Source organism: Hemiscyllium ocellatum, chromosome 9, assembly GCF_020745735.1.
Source record: "Hemiscyllium ocellatum isolate sHemOce1 chromosome 9, sHemOce1.pat.X.cur, whole genome shotgun sequence".
NCBI lineage: Eukaryota > Metazoa > Chordata > Chondrichthyes > Orectolobiformes > Hemiscylliidae > Hemiscyllium > Hemiscyllium ocellatum.
In genome coordinates, this window is record NC_083409.1 from 74,205,197 (window position 1) to 74,227,793 (window position 22,597).

At 39.3% G+C, this 22,597-nt stretch overlaps 1 protein-coding gene across 2 annotated transcripts in view; it reads left to right on the forward strand.

Annotated features, from left to right (window-relative positions):
• Nucleotides 1–21,884, forward strand: part of ipo13b (importin 13b) — a 217,710-nt gene extending 195,826 nt beyond the window's left edge. For both annotated transcript variants that reach the window (XM_060830475.1, XM_060830476.1), the window contains 4 exons: nt 5,842–5,900; nt 12,595–12,684; nt 17,587–17,768; nt 20,746–21,884. In XM_060830475.1, the coding sequence (XP_060686458.1) occupies nt 5,842–5,900; nt 12,595–12,684; nt 17,587–17,768; nt 20,746–20,842 (428 nt within the window). In that variant the 3' untranslated portion in view covers nt 20,843–21,884. The remainder of the gene's footprint in view (nt 1–5,841; nt 5,901–12,594; nt 12,685–17,586; nt 17,769–20,745) is intronic.
• The last annotated feature ends 713 nt before the right edge of the window (nt 21,885–22,597 follow it).

The following is a 22,597-nucleotide window of genomic DNA, read 5'->3' on the forward strand; positions in this document are numbered from 1 at the left end:
TCATCCATCTCTCCAGTGTGCCAGTAGTGTCTTCAGCTGAGTGTATGATGTCAAAGATCTTAAACCCTGTGTGCTGCCTGTCCATGTGCATTGGACACAGGAACGATCTACAAACTCAAATCCCTCAAAATATTGTTTGTGTTGCCTCCACAAAACCCTGCAAATCTAATGGCAGGATCAGTGCTTCAATATCAAGGTTCTCTCAGCTGAATTAGGCAGACCACTTCATCTATATATCTGAAAAGACTCGAACTTTTTATCTCAAACTCCATGGTAGAAGTTACCAGGATGGCAGATATTACACTTCAAAGTTATAAAGAAAAATAAAATGTCTCTACTGACTGAAAATAATTTATTTGCCCAAGACAGCCAAAACTGGAGAAGAAGCATTTATGAAAATTCCAACTTGAGCATCAAACAGGTCTAGGTAAAGATCCGATGCAAACAGTGAAAGGAATGTGCTTCCCACCTACCCGATTATTCTTTTATGTATCTTTGTGCAGATCCAGCATTGAACTGTTTAATTAGCTGAGAACCCACAAGTCCAGAATGGAAGCAAGTCATCTTGAATGTTGCAACTGTCGAAGAAGTGGGAGGCCATGTTATGTAACTACACTAAGTGCTGGCCTAGGCAATAATGCCCACATCTTGTCAATGAATTTTAGACAGATATATTTTTAGAAAATAAATCCCTGCAATCACATGGCTGGAAATACTTCGAAAAAGCTGTTTACTACTTGTTCTATAATGAAATATTCATGTATAGAATTATGAAAGCTTAAAAGTAAAACATTCAGTCATTTCTGCCCATACTCATTCTTTGTAAGAGCTATTACTTTAGATTCATATTGTTGTATTTTCTCTACTCTATGCATCCTTTTCTAACTGAGAAGGTATATTGATCAATGTTTGTTGGGTCAGCAATAATGCTACCTGGTGACTAAGTGCCTAACAATTTACAACAGCAACAAAATGTTTATGCATTTTCTCTCTCCCTAAATAAAAATGACCAACCTCTATACATCTTTCTTCTAAGCATCTCTACGTGAGGAATTCCTCATTTGGCTGAGAACAATTGGCAAAAACCAACTGCCATGATGCTGCACTTAGCCTGCTCACCTGTGGTAGTATGCCATCTTTCTGCCACCAACTAACGCCTTCTAATAGGCAGTGTTTGTCAATACCAGACAAACTGATTGCACATGTGCAAATCTTGAGTCATGCATGCACAGAGGTTTGATACTCCACCTGCAATGCACATGCACAGAAGAAGAAATTTTCATATTGGCAGCCAGCTCAGTGATCAAGATGCACATGCAGTCACTTTTCAATAAATTTCATGCACTGGCACTTGCAAAAGCATCTCCTGAATGCACTTCTCATGCTCCTCAGTGTCAGAAAACAACCTTCTTATTAACTTAACGTTTGTCTTTAGACAAAATGCTGGTGTCCATTGTGAATAAAATATTAGCAAGATAATTAGAGCAATTTTAATATAATAAAGCACGGTTATCATTTTATGAAAAGGAAATCCTACTTAACATTCCTATTGGAGTTCTTTGAGTGATAGAATGTGTAGGATGGACAAATGAGAACTCAGTTTTTGGAAATACAAAACTCAACTATTTGACGACACCACATTGAAGTTGCTGCATGAGAAAGACCTCATGATGTTGTGGATAGTATATTAGCATGGTATAAAGATTGCATAGCAAAAGAAAGCAGAGTTGTAATCAATGGGTCACTCTCATGTTGGAAGAATGATCTGAGTGGTGTGCCGTGCAGCCTATTGTTGGAGCCTGTAACTATTTGCAGTCAGTTTTAATGGCTTGAATGAAGGCATTGAGCATATGGTAACCACACTTGCTGACAGCAGAAAGATAGGTGAGAAGTGGTTAAGTGGATGGGACACCAATTGGCAAATGTAATATAATGTGAGAAAATTAAAGGTTATGCCTTTTCCTATTGGAGGAATATAAAAACAGGATATCACGTCAATCTAGAGATTATAGAATGCTGCAGTACAGTGTCAGAAGTCAGATGACACTAGGTTATAGTCCCAACAGCTTTTATTTGAAATCACAAGCTTTTGCAGCTTTGCCCCTTCATCAGGTGAATGAGAGGGAGGTGCATAGGCACAGAATTTATAGGCAGAGATTAAAAGATCGTGCAAAGTGGAGTCCTGACAGGCTGAATAATAGTCTCTGTAGGGGATCGAGTGTCAGTGTGAGTGAAGTGTCAACAGCTGAACAATAAGCAAAAGGATGACCTATAATATAATTATTCTGGTGATTTTTAATTTTTTTGTGGTTACCTCTTTGCAACACGTAATTGGATTATAGGTCATTCCTTCGCTAGTTATTCAGCTGTTGACACTTTATTCCCACCATCTGACACTCTTGATCACCTGCAAACGCCTGTTATTCAGCCTGTTGGCACTCTACTTTGTATGATCTTTTGATCTCTGTGCCTGTGAACTTCTGTCTCATTTCACCTAACAAAGGGGCAATGCTTGAAAAGCTTGTGATTTAAAATAAACCTGTTTGAACCATAGCCTGGTGTCATTTGACTTCTGACCTTGTCCACCCCAGTCCAACATCAGCAAGCCACATCATGGCGTATAGAATAACCAAGATGACCTCAAACACAAGAAGATACAGCAAAAAAAAAGTAGGAAAACAGGATGTTAATCCTTATTGTAAGGAGAATAGTAGTCAGGAAGTCTTGTTACAGCAGTGGAAGGCATTAATGAGGCATCCAGTGTACTATGTATAGTCTTAGTCTCTTTATTTGAGCAGGGATATTCTTACGTGGAGACTGTAAAGACAAAATTGAAATGGAGGCATTGCTTTGAGGAAATAATTCAGGCGCATGTTTTTTGGAGTTAAGAAAAATCAGTGGTCAACTTATTGAAGAATTTGAAGTTTCTGCAAGAGTAGATAGAGAGGAGGACTCCCTTTTTGGGAAATCTAGAACTATGAGGAGTCGATCCCTTTAAAATTGAGGTGAGGAATTTTTTTTTCTTTGAAGGTTGTCAATATATGGAATTCATAACCCAAAGAACTGAAGAGTGTGCCCTTCAAATTTAAGGGCAAGTTAGATATATTTAACTTCATCAGTCAGACAGCAAAGTGGTGTTGACGCCAAGATCAGTTGTGATTTTGTTGAATGACATAGCAGGCTTAAGGGGCCGTGTGACTATTTGCTGCTTGTGTTTTGTTTCTAATTTTCATTCATGAGATGTAGACTTAGGCTGAACCACAATCTATTGGCCATTCTTGATTCCCCTGCAGAAAGTGATGGTATGGGCATCCATCATTCTGTTAGGAAAGGAGTTCCAGGATTTCAACCCAGCAATGGTGATGGAATAAGATATGTTTCCAAATTAGGATGATCTATAGCTTGGAGGGGAACTTGCATCTTCCTCCCTGTCCTGCTAGGAGATGATCCCCACAAGTTTGGAAGATGCTGTTAGTGGAGCACCAGTAAATCACTGCAGTGCATCTTGTAGATGGGAAACATTATTGCCACTGAGTGTCAGTGATTTGAAAGAGTGAATGTTTGTGGACGTGCTGTCAATTAAACAGGCGGCTTTGTCCTGGTTGGTAAACAAGAAATGATCAAAGAACTGGGGATGCTACAAATCAGAAACCAAATCCAAACATTGCTGGAAAATCTCAGCAAGAATGGCAGCATCCGTGAAGAGAAGCCAGAGTTAACGTTTCAGGTCAAGTGACCCTTCTTCAGAACTGTTTGATTGAGGCTAGGAAAAGATTGGTATATATTCCAGACACCCATTCCTCCCCTCCCTTGCCAGTCTTCTGCATGAACTGTTCCCACCAGTACAATTTGATCTACTCCTCCTCCAGTCGCAGCAACTCCCCGCATCTGTATGACACCTTCCCTGCAATCGTAGAAAGTGTAACACCTGACCGTTTCTTTCTTCCCTCCTCATTATCTAAGGCTCCAGACACTTCATCTAGGTAAAGCAGTGGTTTACCTGCACTTCACTCAATTTAATCTATTGTTTTCACTGCTCGCAATATGGTCTCTCTCTACATTTGGAAGACAAAGCACAGACAGAGTAACTGCTTTTCAAAGAATGTACATTCTACCCAAAAAATGACCCCGAGCTTCGGTTGCCTGCTCACAATGTGGTTGCTACACTGCTCCAGCAAAGCTCGGCGCAAGCAGGAAGAACAACTTCTTTCTGGACTGAATATAGAGTTCAATAATTTTAGGGTCTGAGCACCTTCTGCCATTTCCTTACCTCAAACCCACTCACACCAGGCCTTGTCATCACGTGGGGTGCTACCACTAACAACCCATTGTTAGCTATTAATGGTCCCCCATTAACAGGTATTCATTCTCCCTAGCTGACATTTACCCATTCCTTTGCATGCCCAACTGTTTTTCTCTCCTTCTGGGCTCCATTTCCCCCTCTCGTTTACTCTTTCCCCCTCCCCCTGCTGCATCTTTAGCATATCTGCCAACCTTTTCCTAGCTACAGTCAATTGACAATAGGTGCAAGAGTAGGCCATTTGGCCCTTTGAGCTAGCACCACCATTTATTATAATCATGGCTGATCATCCACAATCAGTATCCTGTTCCTGCCTTATCCCCATAACCCTTGATTCCACTATCTTTAAGAGCTCTTTCCAGAGACTTGGCCTCCACTACCTTCTGAGGCAGAGCTTCCATATATCCACCACTCTCTGGTTGAAGAAATTTCTCTTCAACTCTATTCTAAATGGCCTACCCCTTATTTTTAAACTGTGTCTTTTTTGGTTCTGGACTCGCCCATCAAAGGAAACCTGCTTCCTGCCTCCAGAGTGTCCAATCCTTTAATAATTTTATATGTCTCAATCAGATCCCCCCCATATCCTTCTAAACTTAGTGTATACAAGCCCAGGAGAAAGTGAGGACTGCAGATGCGTAGACACGCCCAGTCAGTTTTGAAGAAGGGTCATTGGATCCGAAACATTAACTGTGGTTTTTTTCATAGATGCTGCCAGACCTACTGAGTTTTTCCAGCAGTTTCTGACTTTGTCCTGGAATTTGTCAAGTTTCTTGAATGTTCTTGGAGCTGCACTCATCCAGGCAGGTGGAGTGTTTTCTATTACACTCTCAACTTATGCCTTATGGTTGGTGATCAGATAATGTGAAGTGTAGAGTTGAGGTACTTGTCACAGATCAATCTGCTCTGATCGGCGTTTGTAGCCACAGCATTTATTTGGCTGGTCCAGTTCAGTTTCTAGTCAGTGATAATTACCAAATGTTGATAGGGAGGGTTCAGCAGTGGCAGTGCCATTGAATGTTAAGGGGCAATACTGTGGAGAGAAACAGTTTTATGTTTATTCACTATAAATGCTAGTTGACCTGCTGAATATTTACTTTTGCATTTCCTCTTTTTAATTTGGAAATGAAATGTTTTCTGTTCCTGAGACTTGTTACAAAACTCATTTATTTGCTTGTTAACAATTACACTGGCCATGAGCTTAAAATCTCAAATAAGCTGTATGGGCCTAACTGTGGAGCAAATCTACAAGTGGGGAGGATATAGGTAATTTAGTTAGTGCATTCCATTGAGTTTCAGCTTTCAATTAGTAATTCAAAATGAAGAAAATCTTATTGCTCATGAGCTGTCACATCTAGGCTCAAATGTACTTAGAACTGATTTGAAATACAAAATTACTGTTATAGCAAAGTTTAAGCAGGAATAAACTGCATAACCTTGCAAAGAAGGAAGAATCTTTTATTGGCTTTCATTGTGCTCTTGGCATGTGTGTGTCACTGCAGAAGTTGATAACTGATCTACAATTAATCTGGTTTTTATCCAAGGAGTCATATCTTTGAAATTTCCAGAAGCCCCAACAGTGAAAGCAACGTGTGCCTTCTTTGTAAGTATTCTTTATTGTGCTGTCATTTCATTTAGTATTGCCTGTTTATAAGTGAGAAAATATTATTCAACCACTTTAGATCAAAATACTCCCCATTTTGTTTTTGTTTATTTGCATGTGTCCGATTTTAATCTTGATTTTGCTTTTGTTTTGGCTATTGTTCATTATTCTGCCATTCACACCACCTCTGGTCATATGTTTTGTTTCTTTATTTGTCTTGTTACCATTTCCTTTGGCGTGCCCACTAACTCTTTCATCACTTAGGTCTCTCATCAGCTGCCCCATCACAGACATGTGTGTTCTTATTCTTCATTGGAACTTAAAATTTCTAAGTTGTCCCAGTTCTGATGAAAGATCATTGAGTTGAAATATTAATTTTGTTACTACTTCCTCAAATATAACTGGACCATGAAGATGGGCTTTGAAAGGGGTATGGTCTAAAACATGCATACACTTTACAGTGGCATCAGCCTGTGTACTAAATGCAAATACCATCCAAGATAATCTGACTCCATTAATTTTGTTTCTCCTTCCACAAATGTGAGGGGACCTATTGATTAACTCCAGCATTTTGTTTTTATTGCATTTAGTAAATTTAGTTCCAGTAACTTAGTCCAATTATATCTACAAGCATGACATTGTACCTCATCTCATTGGTACATGCTTTTCTTACTTTATCAGTTGTGAACATGCAGTCTTGTATGATAGCATTACTCGCACAAATGTAGTAACAGATCAATAAAATATAAAAAAAAATACTGAGATTATTTCTTTCAACATTTAGCTTTTTTTCATTCGAAAACATTTACTTTTTAATTCATTTTAGTAACTAGGCTTTAATTAGCAAAACTCAACTAGTTAATTTTTCTGTGAACTTGAATAGTGAGCTACTGTTTGACTGCGAGGAGTAATCGCAGCAAAACCTGAGGATATATCTACAAATGCAGTTTCAGAAGTGGAAACTTTGGCTATGTCTTTTTCTAGTTTTTATCTGCTCAGCTTAACGGATTGAACCACTTCTACAGTATACAGTACAGCTTAGTGCTCCGACATCAGGGAAGTCATTCAGCAGCAGTTTTAATAGGAAATCTTCGTATTGTAATGTATCAATGTGGCATGATGGCACAGTGGTTAGCACTGCTGCCTCACAGCGCAGTTGACCTGGGTTCAATTCCCGCCTCAGGCAACTGTCTGCGTGGAGTTTGCACATTCTCCCCATGTCTGCTTGGGTTTCTCCGGGTGCTCCGGTTTCCTCCCACAGTCCAAAATGTGCAGGTTAGGTGAATTAGCAATGCTAAATTGCCCATAATGTTTGGTGAAAGGGTAAATGTAGGGGAATGGGTCTGGACGGGGTGCTCTTTGGAGGGTCGGTGTGGACTTATTGGGCCGAAGAGCCTGTTTCCACACTGTAAGTAATCTAATCTAGTCTAAATGTGAAGTATGTTCTTTGGCTCATACTAGTGAAAAGGCAGGCTTATGCGTGATCACAAGATATTGTGGTTATTCAAAGTGTGAAGTTAATCATAGATCAATTGGAAAACTTTGACAAATGGACTTTTTACCTTTCAAAATTACCTTTTTTTATAATCATAGATTATCATGATTCTGTACTCATGATTGTTTCTACATCGTATATTAAGGTCATACCTTTGAAGCATAGAGTCATAGTAACCATGTTATAACATGATTTATGGCAATTTGCTTCTGGTGCAATGTTATTTTAAATGAATTCAGCACTTTTGCTTTATCTTTTACTAAATTAGCAACTGAGATGGAAACCACTCAATTAATATCCTGCTTTAATTATATATATACACATTAAATATTCTAAGATAGTAAATGTACAATATTATTCAAAGGTGACTCTTACTGTAGCAGTGTACAACATGTCTCATTTCCAGTTAGGAGTTTACAGCTATTTGCTTATCAATGGAGTACAAACTTCAAAATATTTTGGTTTGAGAGTACTGGAGAGAATCAGTGGAATTTAAAATCAAATACAGAGAATAACTAATTTATGAGCATATGACTAGCAAGTGCTCATACTTACGAATGTGATCCCATTCATGGGTGTAATTTTAAAGTTGCGACATACAAACATTTCCTATACTTCTGAATGACTATTTTATATTGTCCTGCATTGTGTTCCAACTCATTTTCAAATTGATTTACAAATGGATTCCATAACGGAACCTGTTTGCAACTTGGTGACTCCCTGTACCATGATTACACTAGGAATATCTTTTGATCTTGAATTCTACTCCTGATTACTGTTTTGATTTAAAGTGTGCATTCTTGAGTATTACTACATATAGACACATTGTCCATTTTTACTTTATATTTTATTCCTATCATACTTATAATTTTAATAAAAATCGAACTTCCAATTAATATAGATTACCCAAGGATTTTTTTTTGATATTCACTGCAACAAAGAGATTAAAAGCCCCATTAAATGCTATTTTTCTCGGTAACTTGTATTTTCAAACACACGCTAAAACATATTACACAACTGAAAAATCCCACTATTAGATATGCTCTACTGTCCCTAATGTAGACATTCAGATCTTCTGGAGCTAGTCTGAAATAATCTTGACAATCTAAAATTATATTTCACGATGCATATTTTCCTGGAGATGATTCCTTCTGCCTAAGGATAGGCAAATCTTCCAGTGTCATTTCACACTCAAAATTGGTCTTTCTACATCTGAGCCTGAGTAGTGAACCACAGAAACATTCAGGCAGGCTGAAGTGAGGACTGCAGATGCTGGAAACCAGAGTTTAGATTAGAGTGGTGCTGGAAAAGCACAGCAGGTCAGGCAGTATCTGAGGAGCAGGAAAATCGACGTTTTGGGCAAAAGCCCTTCATCAGGAATGGAGGGGCAGAGGAGATGATCTGGGGGTTGCAGTGAAAGAGAGAGACTCGCTGAGGTTCTTGTGGAGAGAGGAGGAGAACTACTTTAACGTCTGCATCCTTGCAAGAGGATTCGCAGTAAGGTTAAAATCAGCTAGGCAGACGTGAGGACTGCAGATGTGGAAACCAGAGTTTAGATTAGAGTGGTGCTGGAAATGCACAGCAGGTCAGGCAGCATCCGAGGAGCAGGAAAATCGACATTTTGTGCAAACGCCATTCAAAACATTCAGCCTCCTGCTGGTGTCCCACTCTCAGGTTCTGGACAGTCTGATTTTGTCTGAGGGTTCTCGGGCATGTTTTAGACCCTATCCCCGTCCAGGGCCATCTCCATGACATTGTGAATCACGATGGGCTTTGTATCCAAGTAGAATGCTGATAAGCTGTTTTTGAAAGCAGAACTCTCTATCTTTGGAAGTAAGCACCTATTAACAATCTAGCATTCTCAACTCTAAAAAATAGACTGCCTACTGTGGGAGACAGTGACAGATTTGACAGGCAGAGGGGGTGGGGTGACCATGTTGGTAAGGGATGATATCAGTCACTTGCGCGGGAGGACCTAGAATCAGGGGATGTAGAGTCAGTATGGATAGAGCTGAGAAATTCGAAGGGTAAAAAGACCCTTTTGGGAGTTATCTACATGCCCCCAAACAGTAGTCTGGATGTCGGATGTAAGTTGAATCAGGAGCTGAAATTGGCCTGTCGCAAAGATGTTACTACAGTTGTTATGGAGGATTTCAACATGCAGGTAGACTGGGAGAATCAGGATGGTATTGGACCTCCAGAAAGAGCCTTTGTGGAGTGTCTCCGAAATGGATTCTCAGAACAGTTGTTGCTGGAGCCTACCAGGGAGAAGGCAATTTTGGATCTGGTATTGTGCAACGAACCAAAATTGATCAGGGACCTCAAAGTGAAGGAGCCATTGGGAAGTAGTGACCATCATACAATAAGCTTCAATCTGCAATTTGAGAGGGAGAGGCTACAATCGGAAGTGACGATATTTCAGTTGAATAAAGGGAACTATGGCGCTATGAGGGAGGAGCTGGCCAAAGTTCAATGGTGCAATACCTTAGCAGGGATGACAGTGGAGGAACAGTGGCAGACATTTCTGTGTATAATGCAGAAGGTGCACCATCATTTCATTCCAAAAAGGAAGAAAGATCTGAGGAGGAGGCATGGGTGGCTGTGGCTGATGAGGGAAGTTAAGAAACATATAAAGTTAAAGGTGAAAAAGTATAACATAGCAAAAATAAGTTGGGAAAACGGAGGACTGGGAAGCTTTTAAAGAACAACAGAGGATTACTAAGAAGGAAATACGCAGAGAAAAATGAGGTACGAAGGTAAACTGACCAAAAATATAAATGGGGATAGTAAAAGCTTTTTTAGACATGTTAAAGGCAAAAAAATGGTTAAGACTAAAATTGGGCCCTTGAAGATAGAAACCGGGAATATATTACCGGGAACAAAGAAATGGCAGAAGAATTGAATTGGTACTTCAGACTTGTGTTCACTGGGGAAGACACAGGCAATCTCCCTGAGGTAACAGTGGCTGAAGGACCTGAACTTAAGGGAATTTATATTTGCCAGGAATTGGTATTGGAGAGACTGTTAGGTCTGAAGGTTGACAAGTCCCCGGGGCCTAATGGTCTACATCCCAGGGTACTAAAGGAGGTGGCTCGAGAAATCATGGATGCATTGGTGTTTACTTTCCAGAGTTCGATAGATTCGGGATTGATTCCTGCGGATTGGAGGGTGGCTAATGTTGTACCACTTTTTAAGGAAGGTGGGAGAGAGAAAGCAGGAAATTATAGACCAGTTAGTCTGACTTCAGTTGTGGGAAAGATGCTGGAGTCCATGATAAAGGATGAAATTACGACACATCTGGATAATAGTATCAGGATAGGTCAGAATCAGCATGGATTTATGAAAGGGAAATCATGCTTGACTAATCTTCTGGAATTTTTTGTGGATGTAATCCAATAGATGTAATGTACCTGGACTTTCAGAAAGCTTTTGATAAAGTCCCACATAGGAAGTTAGTGAGCAAAATTAGGGTGCATGGTATTGGGGGCAAAGTACTAACTTGGATTGAAAGTTGATTGGCTGACAGGAAACAAAGAGTAGTGATAAATGGCTCCATTTTGGAATGGCAGGCAGTGACCAGTGGGGTACCACAGGGATCAGTGCTGGGACCACAGCTTTTTACAATATATATTAATGATATAGAAGATGGTATTAGTAATAACATTAGCAAATTTGCTGATGATACTAAGCTGGGTGGCAGGGTGAAATGTGATGAGGATGTTAGGAGATTACAGGGTGACTTGGACAGGTTAGGTCAGATGCATGGCAGATGCAGTTTAATATGGAAAAATGTATGGTTATCCACTTTAGTGGCAAGAACAGGAAGGCAGATTACTACCTGAATGGAATCAATTTAGATAAAGGGGCAGTGCAAAGAAATCTGGGTGTTCTTGTACACCAGTCAATGAAGGTAAGCATGCAGGTACAGCAGGTAGTGAAAAAGGCTAATAGTATGCTGGCCCTCATAATAAGAAGAATTGAGTATAGAAGCAAAGAGGTTCTTCTGCAGCTGTACAGGGCCATGGTGAGACCACACCTGAAGTATTGTGTGCAGTTCTGGTCTCTAAATTTGAGGAAGGACATTTCTGGCTATTGAGGGAGTGCAGCGTAGGTTCACGAGGTCAATTCCTGGAATAGCAGGACTGCCTTACGCTGAAAGACTGGAGCAACTGGGCTTGTATACCCTTGAGCTGAAAATGTGTTGCTGGAAAAGCGCAGCAAGTCAGGCAGCATCCAAGGAACAGGAAATTTGATGTTTTGGGCATAAGTCCTTCATCAGGAATCCTGATGAAGGACTTATGCCCGAAACATCGAATTTCCTGTTCCTTGGATGCTGCCTGACCTGCTGCGCTTTTCCAGCAACACATTTTCAGCTCTGATCTCCAGCATCTGCAGACCTCACTTTTTCCTTGTATACCCTTGAGCTTAGCAGACTGAGATGGGGATCTGATTGAGACATATAAAATTATGAAAGGATTGGACACTCTGGAGGCAGGAAACATGTTACTGCTGATAGGTGAGTGCCGAACCAGAGGACATAGCTTAAAAATACGGGGCAGACCATTTAGGACAGAGATGAGGAGAAACTTCTTCACCCAGAGAGTGGTGGCTGTGTGGAATGCTCTTCCCCAGAGGGCAGTGGAGGCCCGGTCTCTGGATTCATTTAAGAAAGAGTTGGATAGAACTCTCAAGGATAGTGGAATCAAGGGTCATGAAGATAAGGCAGGAAGAGGATACAGATTAAAGATGATCAGCCATGATCATATTGAATGGTGGTGCAGGCTTGAAGGGCAGAATGGCCTACTCCTGCACCTATTGTCTATTATCTGCCTGTGCATTAAATGCAAACACATTCTAAGGCAATCTGGCTCCATCAAATTCGAACAATCCGAGCACTCAAACTTGTCAAGAATGGCTCACGTGACTGCTTTCATTGTATTTGTCTTAAATTGAAGCTTATTTAAGCCATCCTAACATTTAAACTTCATAATTCTAACAGATTATCTTTATTGAGTAGTATAAAGTGGTTACAATACATTGAATGGAGTGAATCATTTGTGTTTAAGATGACTCTCAATATAAGAACATAAAATACGTTCACAATCAGTTTGCACTGACATCATTTCACAATGCTGCCAGTCATTGAAAGAAAATCAGTTATCAATGAACTTTATTTGTTTTTTCCATTTCCTCTGTTAGAGTGAGCTGCTGCCACGTTGTCGGGAAGTACAGCCTATTGGCTTAGTTGTCCATGAAAATGGAAAACTCTTGTTACAAGCAATTCTAGAAGTAAGTAGCCATGAAAAACAGTTTACTTCAGTGTGGTCAATTGATTAAAATGGCACCAACATGGATCAGAATGACTGACCTGACAATCAGTTAATTATTGGTTATCAGTAGATTAGTAGCATGGGCATTCACCATGATGATGCCAGAGGTATAAAATATAGTTATTTGGAGAGTTTTGTACTCATATTATTTCCCTGAAGTAGCTTTACAAACGTGAAGAGTTTTGATAAAGAACAGGGATTATTTCCTGTGGTAGAAATATTGAGTGACAACAGATAATCAGGCAAAATGATCCCTGAAGTTGCAAAGAAAGGTAATGAGCAATGATGATACATATGAGTTATATACGCATACAATGCTTTTCCATGGGATGTAGTTGAGGCAAATATCCCTGCATCTTTTAAGAGAAGAGTGGATAAACCAATAATCAAGTTGTATGCGTTCAGTGTATGCCAATATGACACCAAGAAATCTTACTAAAATGGGTCAATACCGATCAGTGGCTCAACTTCCCAGTACATTGTTATGGGAAGGGTTTAAATTGATGCCCAATGTTCTCTGTGGTCCCTTTTTACCATGATTTTCCATTTATCACCCAGAAATTGAGCTGTCAATTTACAATTGTACTGTGTTCAGCTTGATACACAATTTCTCTCAGGCTGTCTGAGAGTAAAATCTGTGGTTGGGCTGATATATAAAAATAGCATGTGTGCCACACAGGTATCAGGTAATTATCAGTAACAGAAAGTCCAACCACCTCCACTTCAGCTGTATTATCATCAGCAAGCCTCCCAGCGGTAAACCAAATCTCAGCAGGACAATTCACCTAAATGGCATGGCCACTGGAACACGCCACTGTTTGGCTTTTTGCAGGAAGTAGCACACTCACAGCCTTCTATATGGCTCTCTGCCACCTACCTAGAAGGTGGAAATACTTTTAGAAAAATCAGTAAAATCAGGAAATGAATGTACTGGTAATATTGGTCATCCATTTTGAACTGTACAAAGCAGTCAGACCATGTGTCTCATTCACCAATTTTACTATTTTCTTCTGGTTACAAATTTCTCAGTTGTTGGATGGATGCAGTTACTATGGCATTTGTGAAGTTCATCACCCTGTAGAACAAAACAATCTGAATTTAATGTTATTACGATAGTATCACATACAATGGCTACAATGTTTCCTATCTATAGGAGATAGTCCAGCAACCTTTGAAGACATTTTTTTTTAACAAACTTGTGACCTATATTATCAATGGAGAAAGGCAGTTGATGCGTGGGAATATACTTTTGCTTCATCAACATGCTGAGACAACATCATGAAATTCCCTATTTTCTAGCTTTGTGAAAATACTTCCATTGCTTAGAGTCATAGTTCAGAAAAATGGCCTAGCATCCCTTTAAGACCATAAGACATAGGAGTGGAAGTAAGGCCATTCGGCCCATCGAGACCACTCCACCATTCAATCATGGCTGATGGGCATTTCAACTCCACTTACCAGCGTTCTCCCCGTAGCCCTTAATTCCTCGAGACAACAAGAATCTATCAATCTCGTCCTTGAAGACATTTAGCGTCCCGGCCTCCACTGCACTCCGTGGCAATGAATTCCACAGGCCCACCACTCTCTGGCTGAAGAAATGTCTCCGCATTTCTGTTCTGAATTGACCCCCTCTAATTCTAAGGCTGTGTCCACGGGTCCTAGTCTCCTCACCTAATGGAAACAATTTCCTAGCGTCCACCCTTTCCAAGCCATGTATTATCTTGTACGTCTCTATTAAGTCTCCCCTTAATCTTCTAAACTCCAATGAATACAATCCCAGGATCCTCAGCCGTTCCTCTTATGTTAGACCAGCCATTCCAGGGATCATCCGTGTGAATCTCCGCTGGACACGTTCCAGTGCCAGTATGTCCTTCCTGAGGTGTGGGGACCAAAACTGGACACAGTACTCCAAATGGGGCCTAACCAGAGCTTTATAAAGTCTCAGTAGCACATCTCTGCTTTTATATTCCAACCCTCTTGAGATAAGAGACAACATTGCATTCGCTTTCTTAATCACGGACTCAACCTGCATGTTTCCCTTTAGAGAATCCTCGACTAGCACTCCCAGATCCCTTTGTACTTTGGCTTTACGAATTTTGTCACCATTTAGAAAGTAGTCTATGCTTTTATTCTTTTTGCCAAAGTGCAAGACCTCACACTTGCTTACGTTAAATTCCATCAGGCATTTCCTGGACCACTCTCCCAAACTGTCTAGATCCTTCTGTAGCCTCCCCACTTCCTCAGTACTACCTGCCTGTCCACCTAACTTCGTATCATCGGCAAACTTCGCTAGAATGTCCCCAGTCCCCTCATCCAAATCATTAATATATAATGCGAATAGCTGTGGCCCCAACACTGAACCCTGCGGGACACCGCTCGTCACCGGCTGCCATTCTGAAAAAGAACCTTTTATCCCAACTCTCTGCCTTCTGTTAGACAGCCAATCCTCAATCCATCCCAGCAGCTCACCTCGAACACCATGGGCCCTCACCTTGCTCAGCAGCCTCCCGTGTGGCACCTTATCAAAGGCCTTTTGAAAGTCTAGATAGACCACATCCACTGGGTTTCCCTGGTCTAACCTACTTGTTACCTCTTCAAAAAATTCCAACAGGTTTGTCAGGCATGACCTCCCCTTACTAAATCCATGTTGACTTGTTCTAATCAGACTCTGCTCTTCCAAGAATTTAGAAACCTCATCCTTAATGATCAATTCTAGAATTTTACCAACAACCGAGGTTAAGCTGATTGGCCTATAATTTTCCATCTTTTGTCTTGATCCTTTCTTGAACAAGGGGGTTACAACAGCCATCTTCCAATCATCCGGGACCTTTCCTGACTCCAGTGACTCTTGAAAGATCTCAACCAATGCCTCTGCTTTTTCCTCAGCCACCTCTCTCAGAACTCTAGGATGTATCCCATTGGGGCCAGGAGATTTATCAATTTTAAGACTTTTTAACTTTTCTAGCACTATCTCTTTCATAACGGCAACCATACTCAACTCAGCCCTGTGACTCCCTTTAATTTTTGGAATATTACTCATGTCTTCCACTGTGAAAACTGACGCAAAGTACTTGTTAAGTTCTCCTGCTATTTCCTTATCTCCCATCACTAGGCTTCCTGCATCAGTTTGAAGTGGCCCAATGTCTACTTTTGGCTGTCGTTTGTTTCTTATGTATTGAAAGAAACTTTTACTATCATTTCTAATATTACTGGCTAGCCTACCTTCATATTTGATCCTCTCATTTCTTATTACACTCTTTGTTATCCTCTGTTTGTTTTTGTATCCTTCCCAATCTTCCGATTTCCCACTGTTCTTAGCCACTTTATAGGATCTCTCTTTTTCTTTAATACATTTCCTGACTTCCTTTGTCAGTCATGGTTGTCTAATCCCTCCCCGGATAATCTTTTTTTTTCTTGGGGATGAACCTCTGTACAGTGTCCTCAATTATACCCACAAACTCCTGCCATTTTTGCTCTACTGTCTTCCCGGTTAGCCTCTGCTTCCAGTCTATTTTTGTCAGTTCCTCTCTCATGCCCTCATAATTACCTTTATTTAACTGTAACACCATTACATCCGATTTTGCCTTCTCTCTTTCAAACTCCAGACTGAACTCTACCATATTATGATCGCTACTTCCTAAGGGTTCCCTTACTTTAAGATCTTTTATAGAGTCTGGTTCATTGCAAAGCACTAGGTCCAGAATAGCCTGCTCCCTTGTGGGCTCCATGACAAGCTGTTCCAAAAAGCCATCCTGTAAGCATTCCATGAATTCCCTTTCTTTGGATCCACTAGCAACATTATTTACCCAGTCCACCTGCATTTGAAGGGTGTCCAGTGTAAAGGCAATAAATATGTCTTACGAGTAATGCCCACATCTCCAGAATTAATTTCTATGGAAATGACATGGTACAATGAGCAAACAGTAGACCATATGATCAGCATTAGATTATTCTTAAAGTTTACACTTTTCACCAGAACAAAGCACATGGATTCCTTTTTTTATTGCGAAGGTTGGTCTTTTGTTCGTTGAATGCTTATCAAGCATGAACTTTTAATCTATACATGAACCTTTTGATCTTTACATAAAAGCACAAAAAAACTCCCCAAACTAACCAATAGCAAGCAACTGTTTTGAGATCAGTAGATAATACTTTTTTGTAATTATGCATTTGCCTTTAAGGATGGGGAAAATACCAAGTGGCTCAATTGGTAGCATTGTTGCCCCTGACTCTTGAGATTCCAGGCTGAAAAAGTGCTATTCCAGGATTTGAGGTCAAAAATCATGGCTGATACTCCAGTGTCATACTGAATGAATGCTGCACTGATGATCCATGACAGTTTCAGAAAAATGTTGGGGACTTGTCAATGAAGCTATAGCTAGTATCTATTCCTCAATCAGCATCACAAAATCAGGTTATCTGGTTATTAGCACACTGTTGTTTGTGGAAGCTTACTTTGCAACAATTATTTGCCATGTTTCTTACACTAAAGAGTAATTGCACTTACCTCATGATGTCAAAAGTGGCCATGAAAGATGCAATATAAATTAGTCTTTTTTTTAAACTGCTGCTAAAGCACCTATCATGACATCACAAGTTTTTTTTAAAATTCTATAGCCTTGATAGTTTTAATAATGTTTGCCATCTCCCTTCCCAGTGCATAGCATTGTTTTATATTTTCCAGTCAAATTATTTGCTGTAGTGTATTGTCACACCTGTGCCTTTTTAATGTACTCCATATACTGTTGTAATGATCAATTACAATTTAAATGTGAGTTCTAATCTATTATCATGCTTTTTAATGGAAGTTCTGATTTTTGCTTCCACTGATAAAATTAACTTCATTTCTTATGTTTGCTAGGCTATTGGTGGACAGGCCCCAAGGAGTCTGATGGATCATTTTGCCGATATACTGTTTGCTTTGAACAAACACTGTTTTACCTATTTAAGCATTTGGTTAAAAGAAGTGATGCAGCAACAGAATTTTCCATCAAGTCGCCTTACACAAGGACAAAAAGAAACATTTAGTCAACAAATTTTAAGGTATACTTCTTTAGAATACAGAACTATCCAAACCTTTTGCCATAGTGACCCAAGTTTTGAAGCTTGAAAATTGATGTAACCCCATGTGCGTGTGAGAGGATTTGTCAGAGAAGGGATGTGGAGGTGTGTGAATGAGTAGTTGCAGCTGAGACATCAGGCGTAGGGTATAGTTGGCGAATTGGCAACAATTTTGTTTCCACCCACCATTTCACCGGTTTGGTAGCAGAAATCGGGCATCAGACCTTATTTCTTTAGGCTATGTTCACAGGACCAAGACCAGTCCTCTTGTTGTGTCAGATCTTATCCCAGGTCTGTTCCACCTACACCTTCACTTCAGAGTACCATTGCTACCGTGGGGAATAGGAGCTCCCAACCGGAGTTGCATATTTTGCACCTCTGCTGGAAGTAGCATCCTAGGTCTTAGAAAGCATAAACCAAGCTAACTATTACCAAAATTAAGCATTGCTTTCATGTACTAAATATTAGGGAACTGTTTCCCAATACCTTTCACCTGCTTTTTATATAGTCCTTTTATTTATTAGTTTCAGCCATACTAATGGAGAGAAAACTGCTTCAATATTTCTCATGATTTTTTACCAAAAGGAGATATAATAAAATTATGCAATTTCAGGGAAAATGATGTAATTTTATTAGAAGCCAAAAAGCAATTTTCTCTTGAGCCATCTGATAGGAATAAAGGAAAACAAAAAATTGAGAATCTGTTGGACTTACTGTTTTTCAACTGCCTAATGCGTCAAAACATCAGTTCCCCTTTTTGTAATTGCATTTAAAAAGATACAGTATTTATTTTTTCTACGTTGTGATAAATGTCAATCTTAAACATTGTTAAAACAGAAAAGAATTTAAGGCCTTTCATCTCTCTCTGATCAGAATAAGGATGCAAGATACAGGCTAGAGAAAAAAGGACACTGTTTTATACAGCACAAGAAAAAGGTGCCGATTGGTTGGACCATATTGGCACAGAGATACAGCAAGAACAGTTAATTGTCAATCTCAATTCTTAGACAAGCAAATAGATTCTGATTGGTCAAGGTGTTGCCATGGGATACAGCAGAGTTTGGCTGTTCCATGACCTTTTTAGCTTATGTAAAAGGTGCCATGTACGTACAAATAGAATCTACCTGGCTGGTCTGAGAATGAAAATTGGCAGTTTAAATATTCTTGCTGCATCTATGTGTCATTAAGATTTAACAAGGCAGCACCCTCTTTTCATGCTTTATAAAATGATGTCTCTGTTTCAAGTCTGTTCTTGGGCTCTAGTTCTGACGAGTGCGAGACGAAAGCTTTGATTTTTGTCTCCTTTTAGCAGTGTTCAAGTTATTTACCAAACAATTATTTAAATATCAGTCTGTTCATCTCCTGGATGCTTGCCACCACTTCTCTTTAGTTTGAAGAATATCATTGTTGTACTGGATAAGGCATTGTCAGTACCATGTGTAAGCTGCTGTACATGTGGTCAACATGAGATGCCAGTTCACAATGTCATTAACCTGTCCAGCTCTTTGACTCAGATTTGGTGAAGGTCCTTCCTTAGAAACATGTAAGATATGGAGGCAAAGTTTGCATTTTTAATTAAATCTGACCTTTCTCATTTGTTTGTAAATTCCTCCATGACTGTGTTGTTTCTTATCTCTGTTACCTACTCCAGGCCGACAAACTTCCATGATAACTGCACTGCTCTAATTCTGGCCCCTTCAGCATGTCTGATTTTAATCACTCCACCATTGATGACTGTGTTATCAGCTATCAAGGCCCTAAACTCCATAAAAGCCCAAGCTTCTCTCAACCCTTTAGAGCCATCTTTAACACATAAGCCCTCCTTATGTGGCTTGGTGTTAAGTTGTTTGATAACACTTTTATCTCTCTCTCTGATCAGTGCCTTGGATTTTTACTGCATTGAAGATGCTATGTAACTGCAAGGTTTGTTGTAAATCACATTCCTTGCACAGAGGTCAGTTGTAAGTGCAGAGTTTTATTTTGTACAAGTATGCCTCATTTCTGACTCCAGTTTGTTTGAACCAAAGTGTTACTTTCCTGCAATTTGGTACCATGTTTAATGACACTGGACAGTCCACAATGCTTTTTGAGAACTAGATTCAAGTTGCCAGCATTCACGCAGGACACTAGCAAAAAATTATTTGGTAACAATTTATGTAATGTCATTTTCATAGAATATTTGACCTGACGCGTTGCTTGTGGTGAAGCATGGATTTTGCTGGCAGCATGAATGGAAACCTGAAATCCTGTGTAGACTGAAGCATAATGTACATTATGGGAGCAAACAAGATTGAAAATTTTGTTTCCTGACATTATTACGAACAAATTGGCCGTATTTGCATTGAGGCAGTTAACAGTTTCATTTAGTATGTCTGTGGAAATGTGCCAATCTGAGCAAAATATGTTAAAATTGAGCTGAAATATCAATTAAAATGCTAGTTCAAGGCTCCAAGTGAGACTGTTTTGAATACTTTAGGGAGAATGCGGCTAAAACATTTTTTTTGTTATTTCTCAAAAAAAAAAGGGGCAGAGGGAATCTGCTGATCACATTTAAGGCATCAAACTAAAATGTGAGCATTAGATGCTTTCCTTTTAAGCACCGTAATTGGTCTCTATGCAAAATGGCGGAACTAAGCTGAAGCTAGCTGAATAGGCAATATGAAATATCACCACCTTGTGTAATTGAAATGAAAGTTCGTATTTAGTAAAGAGGTTTAACAGGTATGCCCTTATAAATAGTGTATATAAGCTTAACTTTACACAAGTTTAGGCATTGCCGTCATCCAATGTCACAATTAAAATTTAATGAAAAATTGAAAGTTGTGACAAGAAAGTAAAATTTGTAATGATAATTAGTGCAACCACAAGGAGGTTAATATATAATAAATTAATGGACCTGTGCTATCAGTATAATATCGTCAAATGAAAAACTGTAAGTTTCACTTTTGCTGTTTTACAGAGACCGAGTGAATAAAAGGCGTGTAAAGGACATTGTTAAGGAGTTCACATTACTGTGCAGGGGTCTTCATGGCACAGAATATGCAGCCGAGTACTGAAGCTATGTAATTAAATCCAAGTATCACTCAGTTAATAGCATGCTTCCTGCATCCTCAACACATTTGCACCGTTTCCTTCTGTAAAAATGCATTCTAGCGTGAAGGATTTTTAAAAGCAGCAAATGGGCTTCTGTCTGCACTACAGGATTCGACAAAAGAATACATGCACTTGTATGCAGTCATATTAAGAGGCATTTTTAAAAGAAAAAAGACTTCCTATCATAGGATTGGGTCAGTAGAGGAAATGTGCCAGGATGGTTCTGGCATCAGCTGTCCTGACTTGCAAGTAATTTGTGTGTATGTTTTGTGTTGTAATTAAAGCTTTATGGAAGCAATATAACTTGCTGCTGGAGTCCTGTGATTTTGGCACTTTGTAAAACACAACAATATCTCGTGAAGGGAATTAATCCCAAATGATTCAGCTGTGGAATATTACTGGTGATGCTGCTACAATGTCTGAAACCATTTTAAGCGAATCTAGTATTTTAGGGTTTTTTTGTTTTTAATTTAATGATGTGGTGATGTGGGCTTCTGTCATAAAGTTTAAAAATAAGTGTGGATTGTTGCAACAGTCTGGGAATTTCAAAAGTTTTGGGTCGTAACAATTGCTAAGAGTTTCAAAACTTGGGCATATTTATTTGAAATAAACTGAGAAAGTATCAGAGCTTTGAGTCATCTATTTTGACTACAGATGATGAAAACATTGGCCCAAGCAAAGGTCTAATTATACTTCTGGCATAGTTAAAGCAATTAACTGACAAAAAGCACAGAGCTCCTCCATCAGAGGTTTTGAGGCTCTATAAGCTTTGTTACAGTCCCATTTCGTTTCTCAACTTTGAGGTTTTTTTTGTACTATATGCTATGTGTTACTCTCTGTACAAAAACCAATACCACCTTAACGTAACTTTGAGCTATCCATGTTATTTTGTAACTTGTTTACTTGTGCTTCTAGAGCATTCTGGAAGTTGCACAACCATAGCATATATTCAGGTATTGGAATAAAATGAAAGCCCACTAGTAAAATCTTGATAAGAAATGACACTGTAGCGTATTGGTTTTCTATTGTGAAATAAAGCTTCACTTATAAGTGTGTGGATTTTTTTGTCTTTTGCCCCAAAATATTCGTGCTGTCTCCAATGTTGCAGTTATAATGTGGGTAAACTGAGAGAAACACATCTGATTCATAACATTTTTACCATCTAAATTGTATGTAGAAACCTGTGTAACAAAGAAGCTGTGGCTAGATGCCATTGCCTATAATAATCTCATAATTTGTAGACTATATAGTCTGCTTCTTTAATCTGCATTATAGTGACATCCATTTATAAAATCAGTCTACAAATTTTTCATATCGAAACATCTTTGAGGCCCCCAGCACATCCCAAAGATTATCATTGAAGCACCTTTCATTGTGTCATCACTAATGTTTCTAGAGAAACTTAGCAACTGGCTTGCACGTAGTGTGATCCCACAGTGTACAAGAGCATTATTCTGTTTTTGGTTGTATTGGTTGAAAGTTAATTATTGGTCAGGGCACCAAATAAATCCCCTAGTCACCTTGAAATAGCTCCATAGGATCTCTTTCTTTGACCCCAACAGGGGAGTCAGAAATCTATTTAAAATATTGTGTAAGTACAGATTATGTGATATTCTAGAAATTAGGGAAATTTTACTGTATATTGTGGATCTCATTATTAAATATTTTTCTTAGAATTCTCTCAATTTCTATCCAGATCCTGTAGGTTTTAGGCTAGA